Source organism: Sturnira hondurensis, unplaced genomic scaffold (genome assembly GCF_014824575.4).
Source record: "Sturnira hondurensis isolate 20B ecotype Veracruz unplaced genomic scaffold, ASM1482457v3 Scaffold0020237, whole genome shotgun sequence".
Classification (NCBI taxonomy): Eukaryota; Metazoa; Chordata; class Mammalia; order Chiroptera; family Phyllostomidae; genus Sturnira; species Sturnira hondurensis.
The window spans coordinates 9,138,419-9,156,741 of record NW_028092868.1 but is presented as its reverse complement, the minus strand read 5'-3'; the positions used below and the strand labels follow the sequence as shown (position 1 = coordinate 9,156,741).

Genomic DNA, 18,323 nt, shown 5'->3' with positions numbered 1-18,323 from the left:
CTCAATGTACACGGTATCCTCATTAAAATCCTGCCGTACTATACACAGCATAAGGAATAAAAATTATTATTATATATAATGTAACATTTTAAATATTATACCCGTTTTTGACTTTACAGAGCATATTCACCTAAAGGTCATTAACACACAGTACATCGGCTAAGGCTTTAAAGTCCACTCTGTCGTCTGGATCTCCCTCAGGGCACTACCGAAGGCCAAAGCCAAAACCCTGCACGCTAGGCTTTGACCCTGCACCTCTGACACCAGTTCTTTATGCCTACACATTAGCTTCAGCCATCGAAATGGTATGTAAATACAGTTTTATATTACAGTGATAGCAAAGCACGTATAGGTGTTTTTAAAACAGAACAGATATATACCTATTTGGAAAAAAAACCTTTCATCTATCACTTCTTTAAACATTCCAAAATAACATACACCAATAAAAGTTCTCAGGAATTAAAACTCTGGTTGTTTCCAATTAAAATTAAGTAATGTGTGTATTTAAAAGTTTGTGATCTGGCCCTGACTGGTGTGGCTCAGTATGTTGGGCATCGTCCCACAAGCCAAAAGGTCCATTCCCAGTCAAGGCACATGCCTGGCTTTTGGGCCAGGTCCTTGGTTAGGGGTGTGTAAGAAGCAATGGACGGATGTTTCTCAAGCACACGGACATTTCTCTCCCTTTCTTTCTCTCCCCTTCCTTTCTCTCTAGTAATGAATAAACAGAAGACTGTGATCTGCTGTAAGTAGCTGATGAACAAAGTAGTATATAGTATAGCCTTTCAAAACTGTATGAAAGTTATTTCAAATTATTAAAAGTGGAATTATTAAATCAGCTAATTCATTGTATACTATCGTGTTCTTTGAGTTTAGGAATGATGAAGGGAAGTAATAGTGAGAATTTAGGAAAACTATTAAATGATAATTAACATTGTGTAATTGAAACTCTGTGAAATACAGCGTAAAGCAAACCAGTAACAGGGCCTACGTGGCAGGAGGACTTCCTGCTGGCAGCCTGGGGAGGAGAAGCCGAAGTGGACTCGCCAGAACTGCAGCTGAAAGAGAGCATTCTAAATGCTGGACGGCCGAAAATTACGTGCATGATAAAAGTTAAAGGGAAAAAAAGATGACTGAAGGAAAAGCTTTAAGACAATACACAGAGTTCAAGTTGAAAGCAACGAAATCAGCCAAAGATCTAAACAAGGGTTCAATTACTTTCTGAAAACAATACAGTTTATGGGAGAGTATTCAATGTTTCAAGACCAATTCCTGCACAGAGAACTATTTCCAAGTTTTACTAAAGTGATCCTTAAACAGCTTACTCTTGACTAATAACATTTATTTCTTTCAAGTTTGTTGCCCTAAAAACTACTTATACTTTTAGTTCTAGGGAAGCAATCAATTAGCTTCCTTTACTTACAGCCTAAACCAATGTGTTCTGAACCCTAAAACACTGTCGTGATTCCTCCTTGCACAGGAAGTTCAAGGAAGATTCACGTGCAGGAAAAGGAGAACAGATGTGAATTAGACAACATACAGAAGAGGTCAGAAAAACAAATGAACACAGAAATAAAATAGAGATTTCAGGTTTCCCCAGAGCTTTGTAAGACAGAATATTTTAAAATGAGATTACAGAATTTCAGTTTAGAGTAATTTTCAAAACTACATCTAGAGAGTTTTACTTTGTTCTTTAAAGTAAACATTTAAGCATAATGCTGGAGAAGCTCTACCTGTTGTTTGGGGCTGAAAAGCAGAGTGACTTGCTGTGGGGAAACCTCCAAAATTACTCGAACCACTAGACTGTCCAAACGCATCAAAGTTTGCAAAGTCTGCATTTGCAGAATTCTGAGCTGTAAATGGTAAGGAACAATACATGTTAATGAATGTGAAAACTACAAATAAAAAATGACAAATGAATTTAAGAATATTATGAAAAGTTACTATACTTCAGAACTCACTTTAAAGACATACAGAAATCAGATTTTAAATCCTACACGTTTAGTCCAATTTCAAACAGTTTACTAAAGGGTATCCGGAAATTTCCAGTAACACTTTGCACAGTGATAAATCTGCATACAATACCTTTGAGTGACCACAGGGATAGGACTCTAAATGTAACTCCATTAAGGAAAACTCTGAATTAAGAGCCCTAAATACATGAGTTACAGTAAAGCAGATAGAAATGTAGGATATAGGATACAGACTGGAAAATTTAGATTTAAAATGGCACTGAGTGATTCATCAGCTGGATGAATCAACAATACTGATATAAAAGGATTTAATTAAATTAATATTCTTTTGGGTTTTTTTAAGTTAACAACTTTTGGCACATAAAAATAAAAATAAAACAAATTTGAATGGAAAATGAGAGGGACAAGATTATTAAACAAATGAAAGATATTCACATTCTATTACAAGCCTGCCATTTTCAAACATTAAATGTAAGCAACAATGAAAACTAGTACAAAGTATAACATAAGCGCACCTCATACCCAGTGGAAAACAGACTCATTGGTACTTTCCACTGGTCGTCAACCTAATAGCAAAATTCTAGGCTTCTCTAAATTATGTAACAGAATAAAATAATTCAACACATGTTTTTGAGGGCCAAAACAGATGTCAGGTAAAATTTTTATGCAGGGTATGACAAAATGATCAGAATAAACAGTGACTGACATAAGGGAAAGGACACGCTGAGTGGTAAGACTGAAAAGACGTCCAAAGGATGGATATCAACAAAGTCATGCACTTTAAATCCTTTGCAGGCATTTCTACTTCTAGGAAGTTTCTGTAAAGGAATAATCTTGCAAATGACTATGGATGTATATAATAGCTAAACAATGTGTTTTTATGATGAAAAACTAGAAACTCAAATAGCCAGCAATGAAGGAAGTGCTGAAATATATAATATCATTATGGTGGATATAATGCAGCCATTTAAAAAATCATGTAAAAAACATTCAGCCCTATACAAAATGGTTATAACAAAGTAAATAAGATAAACAGGTTAATAAGTTCCAGATACATTTTCATCAGCTACTTTGTTAAATATGGTATTGTGTACACAGAAAAATCTGTATTTGAACTCAAAATAGATATCAGATAATAGTTTCTTCTTTGTTTGACTTTAACAAGCTTTTGTAAAGAACATATATTCTACTTGTAAACAAAACCAAAAAAGTTACTAAACAGGAACATTTTCCACGAATGGAGCAAAACATATTTGTAGGAAGAAAATCAGGACAACTTAAAGCATTTTGTGTAGTTGCTGCTTTGTATATATCTCAAAGGATATGACAGTAGGGGAGGAAATGTACCTAAACTACGCCCCCTGTTTCACTTAGTCCCCATGACACTTCCCTTTCGGGGTAATCATACCTGGCACTTCTGAAATGTGGGGTGCTATCCCACCTGTCACTGGTCACATGTTGTTCTTGAAAACCTTTTAAAAACACGTTTGTCTTACCTCTCAAACACTATACAGAAGTACCTAAACTAAAAGGTTGCTTATTGCTTAACAATATAAACTCTGTATTTTCTGGACACCCCAATCTTTTGTCATTATTTTTTACTTAATTCGATTTCTTTATAAACTGAAATTTTACTTTCCCCAAAATAAATATAATGGAAGAAGTGCTAACAAATGAATAATACATTTTAAAATTAATTTCTGGAAAAATATATGGAGTACCTATGCAAGTTTAAATTATAAATATAATACAAGTTTAAAGCCAGCTACCATTGAGTAGTACAGAGAAAAACAGTAAGCAAGCACGATTTGGTGCAAAGGGGTCTGAGGTCAGGGTCAGAGAAGCCCAGCCCACGCCATGTAACTGTACAGCACTGGACTAGCCCCTCGACTGGGCTGGCTCTCTCAGTGTGATCTGTTAGCAAAGTGAGAGGGTTCACTGCCTGGTCTCTACTCGCGGATCCAGCTTATGAGACAATAGAAATTCTTTGAAAACCTTAACATGTAAGGCCAAAATGAAGAAAATTCTACTAAAAGGCCAAGTAAATTTATAAGACCAAAACATATAATATATAGATAGATAGATAGATAGATAGATAATGCAACTATAAACCAAACAGAGAACATGGAACAGGAAGTTCTCAAATTTAAAGTGGGCTATATTGCAAATGGTAAGTTTCTAAGTTTTTAAAACAATTTAGATATACATCTGAGAGAAAATGAAATACATCTGTCCCTTAAAGAAACAAGAATTAGGTCCCGAAGCTAGTTTGTCACTTAAACCTCAAACATATATAAATATATACTACACAATAGTATACATTCTCCATTTGTCTTATACTTACAACATCATAAGGGGGAAATATACATTTAATATATTTCAGACATAATCAGGAAAAATACATTAGCTCAACAAAATCCATTTAGTTTACTTCACTGCATTTGCATTTCCCAGTGCTTCCCAACCAGAGCACCAAGAACATGAATCAAATAAGTATTCTTTATGAAAAGACAGGGCTTTGTAATATTTCTATCAGTTTTTGTTTGTAAACTGTTCACTGTCTTCAACAACTGGTTATAGTAACTTTTAAAATTTCTAAGTGCTGTGAAGTAAAACTTTGGTACACACAACTGTACCAAAGTGGAAATTAAGCACTAATAAATTAAATAATACAAAAATTACTATTTGGAACCTTAAGCAATCTTTACACAAAGAAATCCAAACTAAAAAGAATGTGACAAAACAGTAAAGATGTGTTTTAAATAATCTTATTTCAAAAAGTATGAAGGAGTCAGCTATAAAATTTAAGGCGCCAAGTTAACGAGCCTGAATTTTGCAGACAGCTGTGTTTCCTCTTTGATTAGAAGCAACTACTCACGAGAAAGACAGAGACCAGAGGACAAAAACTAACGGCCCTCATCAAATTCAGCTGAGAGATACACTTCGTTTGACCTATACAACATTTAATGTTTTCCCTCCATTTCCAACATTTAAAAAGAGAACATTTTTACTTTAAATAAGACTGCTTGCTTCTCTAAAAAGAAATTACTAATTTGTAACCCTAAAGCTGTGTGTATATGTGACAACAGATGAGAACTTCCCCCTTAAAAAGGGTACCACAGTTTCTCACACACTGCGTTTCAGTACTCATTTGTGTTTCCCTTGGGCAAGTGAATTGAGTTTGAGGTCCCTAGTGTAAGGTGCAAAAAAATGTAATTACACCTGGCTGGTGTAGCTCAGTGGACTGAGCACGGGCCTGCGAACCAAAGGATCACTGCTCGATTCCCAGTCAGGGCACATGCCTGGGTTGCAGGCCAGTTTTCAGCAGGGGACGCACGAGAGGCAACCATACATTGATATTTCTCTCCCTCTCTCCTTCTCTTCCCCTCTAAAGGTAAATAAATAAAATCTTTTAAAAAATTAATTACAGTTTCCAGTTTGTAGGTTTTGTGATGTTTATTACCAGTCAAAACTATTAAATTCTGTAAAGTATGTTTCTAACTGCACACATATTTCTATAGAAGATAAAGTTGTGGGGTTCTTTAAGTATTGGGTTGGCTAAAAAGTTCCGTATGGCTTTTTCCATAAAATAAAAGACACATTTTTCATTTTCACCAATAACTTTATTGATTTGGATATTGTGAGTATGCCTGAGATCTCTCATGTGGTATAATGCTGACTGCTCTCAACTAATGCCTCAATGTCATCACTACCAACTTCAGCTGGTCTACCTGACTGTGGAGCATCACCGAGCGAGAAATCTCCAGCACGAAACTTCACAAACCCACGGGATACATGTTATCAGTCACGGCACCTTCTCCATACACTGCGTAATTTTTCTTTTTTGCGTTTCAGTTGTGTTTTCACCTTTCTTGAAATAATAAAGCATAATGTACCAAAAATGTTGCTTATTTTCTCCCATCTTCAATATTAAAATTGCTACACAAGAATTCACCAATTTTGAGGTTTTTTAAAAAATGCATGCTGTTATGACAGCTGTCACAATACAATCTAACAAAACTGTCTTGAATGAACTTAAAGACAACTACGCACTACTGGAGTCATCTTACAGAACTTTTTGGCTAACCCAATAGTTCAGCCGGTAAATAAAGGAATGATAAATTGAGAGTACCACAATTTTGCGTAACAGATCCTGGCACTGGGCATCAACAGCTAACATTACCAAGACAGAATATCAGTATTATCTGCCTCTTAAACCCTAGGTAGCAGGCTTGTCCACCCCACCACCACCCCAGCAGCAGCAGCAGCAGCAGCAACAAAAATCAACCTGTAACAGACCGCGTCTATTAACTCACAGGAAACAAGAGAGAAATCTGATAAAGGACCCCCCAGTGGTGCAATCAATAAATCTCAGACTTGCTTTAAATTCAGCAGGGACAAATAACCTAAGTTTCTTCAACAAATAAATGAAAGGATATGGAGGAAGAACCTACAGACTAAGAGTCATGTTTCACAACTGTAAGTGTACACCTTATGTGAAACATAATCTGAATAAAATCTGTGTGTGTGTGTGTTTGGAATGGAAACTTGAGTACTAATGAATTATTAATATTACTATTATTTAAGGAGCAGTAATACTATGATTATGTTTAACAAAAAATCCTGTTTTATAGATACATGTAAAATAGGTTATTTAAGGATAAACTACCATGTCGAAGATTTGCTTCAAATAACTTAAGAGGAGGAAATGACTTGAGAAAGAAATCACACCAGATTAGCCATGAGTGATGAGTATGTGAAGGTTACTTCTGAACATCTGAAATTGTCCATATCAAAATGTTAAAAAATAGTTGACAGTTTGTCCCATTCCTCTATGGAAAGAAGTCATGTCAATCGATACCTGGTGCTCAGTCTCTCTTGTGATGAAAAGCACAGGGTTACATGATTACAAATATACCTCAGCAGGTATGAGGGACCAAACACTCCCAACAGAATGTTTACTAGCACTTCAGTTCTAAAAAGAATGGTTGTTTCTTGGTAAGAGAAATCACATCTCTAGCAAGAGTTCTTGGGAAAAAACACTTACCTGCATGACTGTTGAAATGTGCAAAGTTAGCAAAATTGGCTGTAGCTGTTGACTGAGGAGGCGGAGCAGCAAATATATCTGAGCCAAGATCACTTAAAAGGTCAAACTGCTTCTTTTCTTGTTGCTGCCCTTGAGAGCGACCTACGACAGGGGACTATAGACCACGTATTAGCTATAAAGAGTTTCCAGTCAGATACGCTAAACTTTATCACACTATTTCCAAGTAATCAAGCTTAAAGCACAATTTAAAGATTACATAATCTTTTATTTGAGTTTTGAGTACTTGGATATTTTTTGAAATGCACCAATTTTCAGTATCTATTCCCAAATTATCTTTCAATTTTAAGTACAGTGTGAAATGCAAAGAAACATAATTACAACAGCTGTTCCCCCTCATGACAAAGGATGGACCTACTGCTTCCAGGGGTGTCCAACCTGCAGCCCCAGGACGGCTGTGAATGCAGCCCACCACAAAACTGTAAATTTACTTAAAACATTATGAGGTTTTTTTGTGATTACACATCACAATGTATTTAATGCGTGGCCCACGACAACTGTTCTTCCAGTGTGGCCCAGAGATGCCAAAGGGCTGGACACCCCTGGCAGCAGTCTTACTGCTAAGATAGCAGACAAGGCTTTCATAAAATGCATCCTTCATACACAGGAAAAAGAGGTGCGATATAATGTAAACCCTTCTCTTCATTTTTCACTCCAACTTTCTGTGTAAAAACAGCAATTTATCCAGATGTTCTAATATGCACTATTAAAAAGAGTGGGATTTAATTCAAATATTATCATGCCTCAGAACCATTCTTATGTAAGGCAGACAGAATGTCACACGATAACAGATTTGTCACAGCTCCGTTAACTGTAACCAAGCGCAGAAGTGCAAACTTCCAGTATCGACGCGTGAAATGACTTCAGTCTATTCAGTCTTTTAGAAGAAGGTATGTAATGCAAAGCCACCCGTGTTTCCATACACATGCACACATGCGTCACGAATCAGGCACGCGGGAAACTCTACTGCTTGAGAAATCCTTTCCTGTAAAAGGACATCACAGAAGCTACACTGTTCTGACACTGATGGCTACCACAGATTCGTATTTTACCAATTCTGTGTTATATGACAAATAGCTATGGCAACGTTTCTGTACACCTTTACATGGAGGACGCAAAGAAACTCGTATTAGCGACAGCAGAGGACCACAGGCATACACATTCCAACCAGTTAACCAACAATCCTTTCATGCGCTATAAACCACTGGTACGTACTGGCAGACAAGGTTAAGTCACTTTCTCTGAATCCTCACACTCATCATGCTCAGCCCTCCTTAAGAAGAAGCCTCTACAAAGAGTTAACGACTACTCACCTGACTAGGTGTGCCCTTATTTAAGTGCAGGGCTGGCGCCGAATCGCCTAAAAGAGATTTCAGTGGTTTGACCTCAGGGGTGCTGCTTGTGCTACTGGCAGAGGACCCTGAAATAGAGGCATGAACTGATGCCACCACTTTGGCTTGTTCTGGTGGGACATACCTAAAACACACGAAAAGGTGAATAGGCAATTAACTAAGAAAAACATAGGAAATGCTACACTCAAAGATGATAAGCATAATTCTAAGTTTGTACAAAACTGTTGATGTCAACCTTATTTCAAAACCCTCTTGGAATTGACAGCTGAAGACAACACTTAATTGAAATACTCAAGAGAAAGGGTAATAAAGATTAACATAAAACCTGTTTTCAATTATTTACTTAGCTTTTATAAAATAAACAATAACCATTCTGTGTTGTTTTAGACAGTGGGTGTATCATGATGAATAGTTAATACTATAATTTGATTCTTAAAAACTGAAGTACCATAGATCCTAAGTATCACTTGGAAACAGAACAGAAAGGAGAACATTTATTAATACAGTTAACAGTCTAAAATATAAAGGCCCATTACAAACCTGTAAGAATAAGATCAACAGCCCAATTTTTATATGGGCAGGAATAATTCACAAAGGGAGACAGAGAAATGAAAACACCTGTAACCTAATTCATTCGCATTTGATCTGAGTGTATGTCTCATAAATTTTGTTACTATCTATTAAAATACACAAATAGATATGCTCTGCACCCCAGAGGTACCAGCTACATGCACATAGATGCATGTACACGTATGTTACCACAGCCTTCTTAAATCTATTTAACATAGTACTACGCAGCTACTCCTCTAGCTACACAGGAAAATTTACACACTACTTCATGGTCTTCCAAGTCTGACAGGAAGGAGGAAGGGAAGGAAAGACAGGCAGTAAGGATATAATGCTCTAACATTGGCAGTGATGATCTCTAGGAGAGGGTTATGTGAGAGCTCTCACTCTGTGTATTTTGGGTTCTCTCCTTCTCCCCACCCCTTTCCCAGTCGGTGGAGAAAGCAGGAAAGCGGAATGGTTAACAGCACCTTTCTGTTCCAGAGACGATTCGCCTCCCTGTTCTGCCACTCGACGGCTGGGAAACCTAAGGCAAAGCACTTCTATGCTTTGGGCCTACGATTTCCCATCTACAAAACGAAGATATGGCTGCTGTAAAGTACAAATGAGTTAACATTTGTAAAGTACTTTGAACAGTTCCTGGTATAGGTGTTACCTATTATCAAATTACATAATCATCACAAACAATAAAACTGCTTGACTGCTTTTTCCAGTACATGGGAGATGATGGAATATGACAATGAACACAGGAAGTTAAACTTTCCCGTAGTTCAGCATATCACTGATGATACCGGACTTTTCAGTACAGCCACATCTTATCAAAGGACAAAGCCAGATAATATTTATAGTATTTAGTTCAAAAGACTCATCTAAAAGTAAGCTAAATTTGCATAACACGTTCATTTGAAAATTGATCAAAGAACAATTTCAAAATCTCCTTAGATGACAACAGACCCACTGGTTTACGAATGAATAGCTTGCTCAAAGCAGGGGTTTCTAAGGCGCGTGCATTTGGAGCGTTCTCATGCCGTATTAAAGACCAACTGCACTGCTGTCCAGTCACCTGTTACAGGTGTGCAGGAGCCTGGGTTTAAAATGCACAGGTCCTGGCCTTCCTGAATAGTCACTCTCTCTTCCCACCCACCAATTAAAATTTGTATTTGTTAATCTTGTTACTACTACGACATTTTTCAGGACAGAAAACATAACACAAATCACAATTATTTGAGGTTTACAGTTATTTGGGTTATGGTTTGAGCAGGTTTTATTTTTGTTTACTATTATTATAATAAATGTGGGAGGACATATGATTTTAATTCTATCAACTCATATTCACACACAAACTCCTCTTGCTAACTGAAGCTAAACAATCTCAAATACCAGCTAAGTCCTATTCAAACTAACCTTCTCAGTTGGTAAAAGTAAAACTGTTGGAAAAATACAAAATTAGGCCAGGGTTATACAAGAAAAGTCTGAAGTATGGGGTGCAGGTCTAGGAAACTAACTAAAATGATAAATAGATCATTGTATACTTCATTTAAAAAGAATCATGTATGACACCATGCTTTTACTATCACCCCACCTTCCAAAACTTTCCTTTTTCCCAAACTAAAATTTCATTTGTGTGTTTTACCTATATTCACACCTAATCTTGCTGTGCAAAAAGCAGTCTCCTCAAGAGAATGGTAAGAATACAAAGTTTGCAGCGGGAGCTTTCCCTCCTTCTAATTTGCTCAGAGAATGAAGGTAGAAACGGTTCGCCCATAAACGCAAGTATTCCCTCAGGACCAAAACACTTCTCGAGTCTATCGCTCTCTGGTCCAAATACACCTCCTCGGGATAACAACAGGACACTTACTTCACCATTATCTATTGCCCCCATTTGTGACTCCTTACCCTTCTTACCCCCAAACAAGGAGATGCACACTACTGAATGCTGGTAAGGAAACAAGAGTTCACCATTAATGATTCTTAGTGAACTGACTTTGACGCTGTGCTCAGGTAGCTAAACGTCAGGGACCCAAAGCACTCGAACACTGGCTCTAGGCATGTACTCCCTGTTCTGTTTTAAAAGGGCTTACATGTCCAACCCATTCCCTTTCTTCTTAGAAATTACCATCTAATAGATTTAGTTAGGCGAGTACCACTGTTCCCTCCCTAACCAGGTAGTAAAATGACTTCTTGGATGGGGAAGTGAACAATATCTTAAGCAAAGACTAACTGCAAAATGCAATTAAGTAGACGGACTTCGAGTGGACTACAGGAGAGCATTACTAGCACAGGGCCTAGTATACAGAAGATACTAAATAAATACTTGCTAAATGAATAAGGATTTTAAGAAAGGAGGTTTTATTAAGTCTCAAAGGGTCTAAAAAACTAACAGGGCTAGAGAAGGATTCAGAGGAAGGATCCTAACTTTCCACAAAATGGTGGGAAACTTGGAACAGGCTGCTGAGTTAAGATAAAGCAGAAGTGAAGGTTACTGGAACCAAATCCAATAAAACGCTCAAGTATAACAGGTACCTACCTCCCTATGTCTTTATTTCCTATCTCCCTAACCTGCCTACTTCCTTCCTTTCTCCCTTCCTTAGTCAGACTAATCTCACCCATAATGAATGTGATTTGGGGAACCTTTGCTCTAAATGCAAACTATTCACTCACCATCTTTTCTTTTCATATTTTTCTTGTAGGAACTCTTTCACTTTCTGTGGATCCCTGAAGTCTGGAATTGCTGAAGATCTATCATCAAATAATCCTAGCCAAATCTGTTTACAGACCTTTGGAAAGAATTAAAAAAAAAAGGGTTAAAAATCAACATCTTACTTAATGAAATATAAAGGGAAAATTATGATCTCTCAGAAAACTAGCCTACTTAATTGTAATAATACTGCTTTCAGTGAGGATATTTATCACAGTGAGAAATGAAGATGCAACCAATAAACTATATTTACTTAAATATGTTACAGTACCCAATAACATCTTAGCAACAGCATCATAAAAACAGCACCTCATAGAGAAACAAATAGTGGAATGGGATTCCAGAGGACCTGGGATTTTTTTGGTCTTGGAATGATCAAAACTGTATGCCCTTAACAAAGCCATGTTACCTTATGAATCTGAGTTACCTGATAAAACAGAGTGAACTAGGTCAGTAAGAATTTCACATATACTTCACAGGCTCAAAAATAAACCAAAAATAACAAACAAAAACTACCAGAATCATAAACAATTTGTTATCAAAGTATAACAGTAACAAAAATATAATGAAGAAAAATATATATATATAATGAAGATACGACTCTAACTTCATAGTTGCCTCCTATGCTTTTTTCCCTAATGGCTAAAAATGAGAACCCAAGATACCGCTTTTTAGATAAATCAGAGAAATGAAATGATGCAGAGCTCAAATAGGACAGAAGAGCATAAAGAAAACAATGAAGAAAATTTGATAAAGTGGTCCTGATCAAAATTAAAAACTGTTGCTCTTCAAAATACTTAAAAAATGAAAAGGCAAGCTACCAAATCATAAGAAGTACCTGCAAAACATGTAAGAACTAGAAAAAATGTGAATCCAGAATATATTTTAAAATTCTTAAAACTCGATTATAATAAAAACAAAAAACTGTTCGAAGAATGGGTAGGAAATTTTACAGCCACTTTACCAAATATGCAGCCCAACATCATTAGTCATATGAAAATGCAAATTAAAACATGGAGACCCCACAACACATACTACTAGAATGTCTAAAAACAAAAAGACTGGCCATATCATGTATTATGAGAAAATGGAGCAGTTGGAACTCGCAAGAACGTAAAATGCCACAACCACTTTGGAGGAGAGGTGGCAGTTTCTTTTCTTTTTTTTTTAAGATTTTATTTATTTATTTTTAGAGAGAGGGGAAAGGAAGAACGGGAGAGAACCGGTCAATGTGTGGTTGTTTCTCATGTGCCCCCCACTGGGGACCTGGCCCACAACCGGGCGAGGCGTGTGCCCTGCCTGGGAATCAAACTGGAGACCCACGGGCTGCTGTTCAATCACTGAGCCACACTAGCCAGAGCAAGAACTGGCAGTTTCTTAAAAATTATCTACATGACCCTGCCATCCCATTTCTAAGTAGCTACTCAAGAAAAATTAACGGCCATGTCCACACTCATATTTCTACACAAATGCTCGTAGCAGCTTTACTGATAACACCTCCAAACTAGGAAAAACCCAACATCTATTCAACAAGTAAATGTTTAGGTAAAGTCTGAAATATACAATTAGGAGACTCATTGGTAGTAAAAAAGAACTATGGATACAAGCAAGTACATAAATAACCTTAGGATAATTATGCTGAGTAGCAGAAATCAGACACCCCCCCCCCAAAATACACACTACGTGATTCCATTCATTAAGCTTTTCAGAAAATGGAAACTCACCCACAGTAAGGGAAAGCAGATCGAACAGATACGTTACCAAGGGACATACGAAAACTCTTGAGGATGATGAGAGAGTGCTATCTTACTGTTGTGATCAGGCTTCACAAGTGTCAAAACTCAACAAATTAGACACTCTGAAAATGCACAAGTTCCTATAATTAATTATTCCTCAGTAAAGCTATGAAAAACACGTCCACAGTTTCCAAAATTGTATTATTTTAAAGAGTAACAATTAAAACACTAAAAAACATAGTATCTAGCTTCAAAAAGCTTGACAGAAATCTGAGAACTCGGAGAAAGCAATGCAGCGTCCTCCTGGACCTCACCTGCTCACCGCAGCGGGTAAGGGAGCACAGGGAACAGGACCAAGCCTTCTCCTCCCCTATCATGTGCCAAGCGTGTTCCAAAACAACATGGTTCTCGTGGTGCCTCCTGCTCCAGGCTCAGGCCAGATACTATCAAGTCATTAAGGCGGAAACAGCTGACACCCTCGAGGCCTTAGAGTAGACACTGTCTCATTATAAAAACATTTCAGCGGCAACACCAGAGAAGAGCAGGCACCCAGGAATGGTAATGCAACTAAGTCACTGCCAGATATACTATAACCCTGAGGGGGCCAGCTTCTGCAATAAATACGTAGCTACTTAAAAAGAACCACATGGGACTACCCTCTGGCAAAACCCTGACTAATAACTCTGCTAAAATATAATTTTAAAAGATCTGTGGTTTTACAATTACATTCATAAAGGGAAAACTGGAAGCTTCTAATTCTTCTATTTTAAAAATTCCCAAACAAGACAACAAGAGACATGGTGGTCATTTGCCCAAAGCCGAAGAGTTATGAACTGTAACTGACAGAATCCATTCAGGAAACTAAATGCCATAAACATTTAGTCTTCACATTCCAAAACTCCTATGAACTACCACGTACACATTTCTAAACTAAGAACAATTAATGACTAAAAGATAATAATAAGCATACAAATAAAAAGAAAATGGGTAGAAGACAAACCATAAAGCTACTGTCTTGGCACTCACCACAGTAATACAAAACAAGGAGTGTCTGATGGTAAACTTTATAGATATCTGACATTAGTAGTCTGCAGGATTCACTCAAAATTCTGTACTGACTGCTAATAACTCTACTCCTGCTCTCTCGGACACGCCAAACTGCCAAGGAAAGCCGCAAAAACTAGCTGCTTGGATCCACTACAAATTAATGCTGTTCTCACTATCAAAGTCCCTTCACGATTTTAGTCAGCTCTTATTTCTAGCTTTGTTACCCCACAATGGCTACTTCTAGGTTGTTCAAAATCCTAAAGCTTTCCTACCGCTCTCGGCAGTGGAGTTCTTACTCAAACAAGTGGCTTTCAAAAATGGAATTCTTCACTTCCCTGGACTGGCAGCATCTGAGTTACCTAAAAAGTTGTCATGCAAATTTTCAGGAGCACCCAAAATGTAGGAAGTCGAACCTCTGGAGGTGGTGCTCAGCAATGTTTTTAAGCCAGCCCTGCAGGTGATTGTGAAATAGGCCAAGGTTTGAAAGCCAGTACAGTCTAGGTCAACAGACAGAAACTTCCTTTGCACATATATGAGGTCCATCAGAAAAAGGACAGCTATTGTTAATATAAGGAGGAGAGTGTGTGTGACATCGATGCAACCTGGCAGTCAAGGAGAGTGGACTGGAATGCACATGTGTGAACAATGATGACTTCACTGTACTGGTCAGTGGGAGCAGTAGACACCATGGAGTGAGCATGTGTACTGTGTGGCCATCGCAGTCACAATAACTGAGAGAGTACAGCAACAAATCTGCATCAAATTCGGCAGTAAGCTTGAACTTCCCTCCTCAGAAACTATTCTGATGATTCAGAAGGCCACGGCAATGGGCAACTGGGATTGGCAGTTTCATGACAATGCATGCACTCATGCATCGTGTCTTGTCTAGAGTTTTTTGGTGAAATATCAAATTACCCAGGTGACTCAGACCCCCTACAGATCAGATTTGGTGCCCTGTGACTTCTGGCTTTTTCCAAAACTGAAATCATCTTTAAAAAAGACGAGATTTCAGACTGTTGATGAGATTCAGGAAAACAGAATAGGGCAGCTGATGACGACTGGGAGAACTGTGTAAGGTCCCAAGGTGCCTACTTTGAAAAGGACTGAGGTGTCACTGTTCTGTGTTCAATGATTCTTGTATCTTATATCTCCAATAAATGTCTATTTTTCATATTACATGGCTGGATACTTTCTGGAGAGAGCTTAGAGCTTTCAGTATTTCTAAAATTTACTTAGCCACTAAACCTATTAATGGGCAAGGTTCATTTAACAGAGACAGTGTTCCAGGGACTCATCTAGGATAATGTCAAGGTCTTATAGCAACTTGTGGCCAATTCACATTTTAGTGCTTGAAAGGTTTGCTTCTGTCCCACCACTCTACTAAAATGGCTCTTTCAGGTCTGTGCATTTGCTGATAGGAAAGTATCAAGTTCTATTTTCTGAGGGTTTTTTTTTTCTTTATCTGTTTTAGCAAAATAACAAACATCAACTGAAAAAGGAGAGCTTTTCAAAGCTGAAGGAGAACAGAGTCAATCCAGTAACAATGCAGCCAGCACTTAGGACCTGAGATCACGAATACTTAAAATGAACTAGTCAGAATGATGTGTTTCCCTCCAGTCTCATCTGGCTGTTTCGGTACAAAGGAGGCAGAGTGTTTGGCTTTAATGAAGTAAAATATGACAAGAGTTAAAAGGGAGTAATTAGAACAGACCATGGAGTCTAGGTAGGTTCAGAAAAACGAAAACATGATGAGAATGTTGGACAACAAAGAAGCTTGACTTTAGTGGACTGGAGGTCCTGACAGTTGTCCCCAAACCGCAGGAGTTAGAAAAAGGTAGAGGGAACGAGCTGGGAAGAGAGATGCAGTAGTGGTCAGAGAAAAGGATGTTTGGACTTGAAATCTGAGAAGTGATATAATCACTGATAAAGCCTAAAACAGGATGAAAGCTCATTGGAAATAGGAGGTCAAGGAATTCAGGAAACTGATTTATTAATGATGATAATCACATGGAATATATGGACACTGGGAATAGCAGAAGTGATTAACAATACTGGCAAGATCTACAAGGAATGAAGGGAGCTGACTAGTGTATGACTGTAGCAAGTTACAGCAAGTGATACAATCTATCTACTTGAGGAGCACGGGGATGGGGGACTAGAAAGATGAACAATGACCAAGATACCTAAAAACCACCGTCTGAGAGCGCTGCCCACATGATGGAACTAGTTATGATGACCTCTTTGAGGGAGGTAGACTGTCAGGCCTAATTATGGAATAACACAGTGGTTGGGATAGTCATGAACCTGGACTGGGGAACAAGACTGCCTGAATCTGAATTCCAACTCTGTTTAATAATAGCACCCATCTCATAATGATGTTGGAAGGACTGAGTTATATATGTTTTGCACTCAAATCAGGTATATCGAATGAACTTTAAATGGCATCACTTATTATTACTTTTGGACCTGGTCTCTTAAGCAGTTTGCGGCAGGTTATGGAGCAATGAAGTAACCAAGGACTGGGATGCAGATGTCTCACCAGGAGTGCAGGCCACGAGGTTCCCCTTCATTCCTGCCGCAGATAGAATCGAAGTGGTCCTGATAGAACAGTCTCTCTCCTCTGAACTTCTACGGCCCTTTCTATCTCTCTCACGAAACTCACTACAAACTGCCTCATATTACAATTGCTGAGCATGTATCTCATTTACTTTTGAATTCCCTACAATGCTTAAAACAAGGATTGGTGATACTCAAAAACAGATCTTACAGAGGAACTAAAAATACTATCACACACCAGCCAAGAGAATAAATTCATGAAATTGTCAGAATAATCTTTTCCTTATTCTAGTGCTAATCCACCCCATAATCACAACTGTAATAGCCACCAACAGAATCTAAAATATTTTAAAGTGTATTTATCAGTCAGGATCACCACAGGAAACAGACGGCACACTCGATCTCTGCAAAGTTCAATAATGAGACTGTTTACAATGCACAAGCAGGCTGTGAGGAAATCACAAGTGAGTGTATTATCCCAGGGTTGGTCACAGCAGGGCCTAACACCACCCACTGGCAGTGAAGGGATACAGGGGAGGAAGAGGTCAGCAGACCCTTAAACAAAAGCTACTTAACGGTGCCCTGACTTTCAACGGAAGGATGCAGCCAGGCTGCGGATGTCCCACAGTAAAGAAGTGAAGAAAGTATGTGAACCTCTCCCTGCTCCTTCCTTTCTCTGATCTGCTGACAATGCCCCCTCATCCCCCACCCACTGAACCCAGCCAGAAGCCAGGAGGAAGAAAGCCCATTTGTGTATCCAGATAAACCAGCTGCCTGGAGCCACAGCATGGTAAGAACTTGAGCTACAAGGGCAAATGGAAGATATCCAACACAGCACCCAAATCATAATAACACATATATGCAGTGCAAGCAATTTAACAAACTCAATTATGAACATCAAAAATAGGAAACAGCCATACCAATTCTCAATTCCAAATAAAAAGGCAGAAAACAGTGTTGTATCAGGTTTGAGAAGGAAAACAGGTTTAAGTGTAGTGATAATACAAACTTCATGATTCTCTCAGGGACAACAAAATACAGCAAGATTTGCTGGAATGGATATATACATTTATTCATGCAAACCCTTATTTTCATAAATAGGACACAAAGAATAAACAATGTGGCATGACTGCTTGCAACCTCCAGCTTCAAAGATAAAAATATGTAAAGGATAGAAACACGCTCTGCAGATCACTAAGAAACCAGAGTCTTTGTGAACCAGAAACATAAATGGATATACAGATTGTCAGATTTATAAAATATCAAATCCAATTTGTTTAACCCTGGTGCCAG

General features: G+C 38.0%; 1 protein-coding gene across 5 annotated transcripts in view; it reads right to left on the bottom strand.

The window, feature by feature from the left end:
* Positions 1-18,323, bottom strand: part of AGFG1 (ArfGAP with FG repeats 1) — a 64,833-nt gene that overhangs the window by 12,420 nt on the left and 34,090 nt on the right. For 3 of the 5 annotated variants that reach the window (XM_037029346.1, XM_037029347.1, XM_037029350.1), the window contains 4 exons: positions 11,655-11,770; positions 8,388-8,550; positions 7,018-7,171; positions 1,731-1,850 (listed from right to left, as the gene is read on the bottom strand). In XM_037029346.1, coding sequence (XP_036885241.1) covers positions 1,731-1,850; positions 7,018-7,171; positions 8,388-8,550; positions 11,655-11,770 — 553 coding nt within the window. The remainder of the gene's footprint in view (positions 1-1,730; positions 1,851-7,017; positions 7,172-8,387; positions 8,551-11,654; positions 11,771-18,323) is intronic. The other 2 variants (XM_037029348.1, XM_037029349.1) reach the window with 1 other exon arrangement.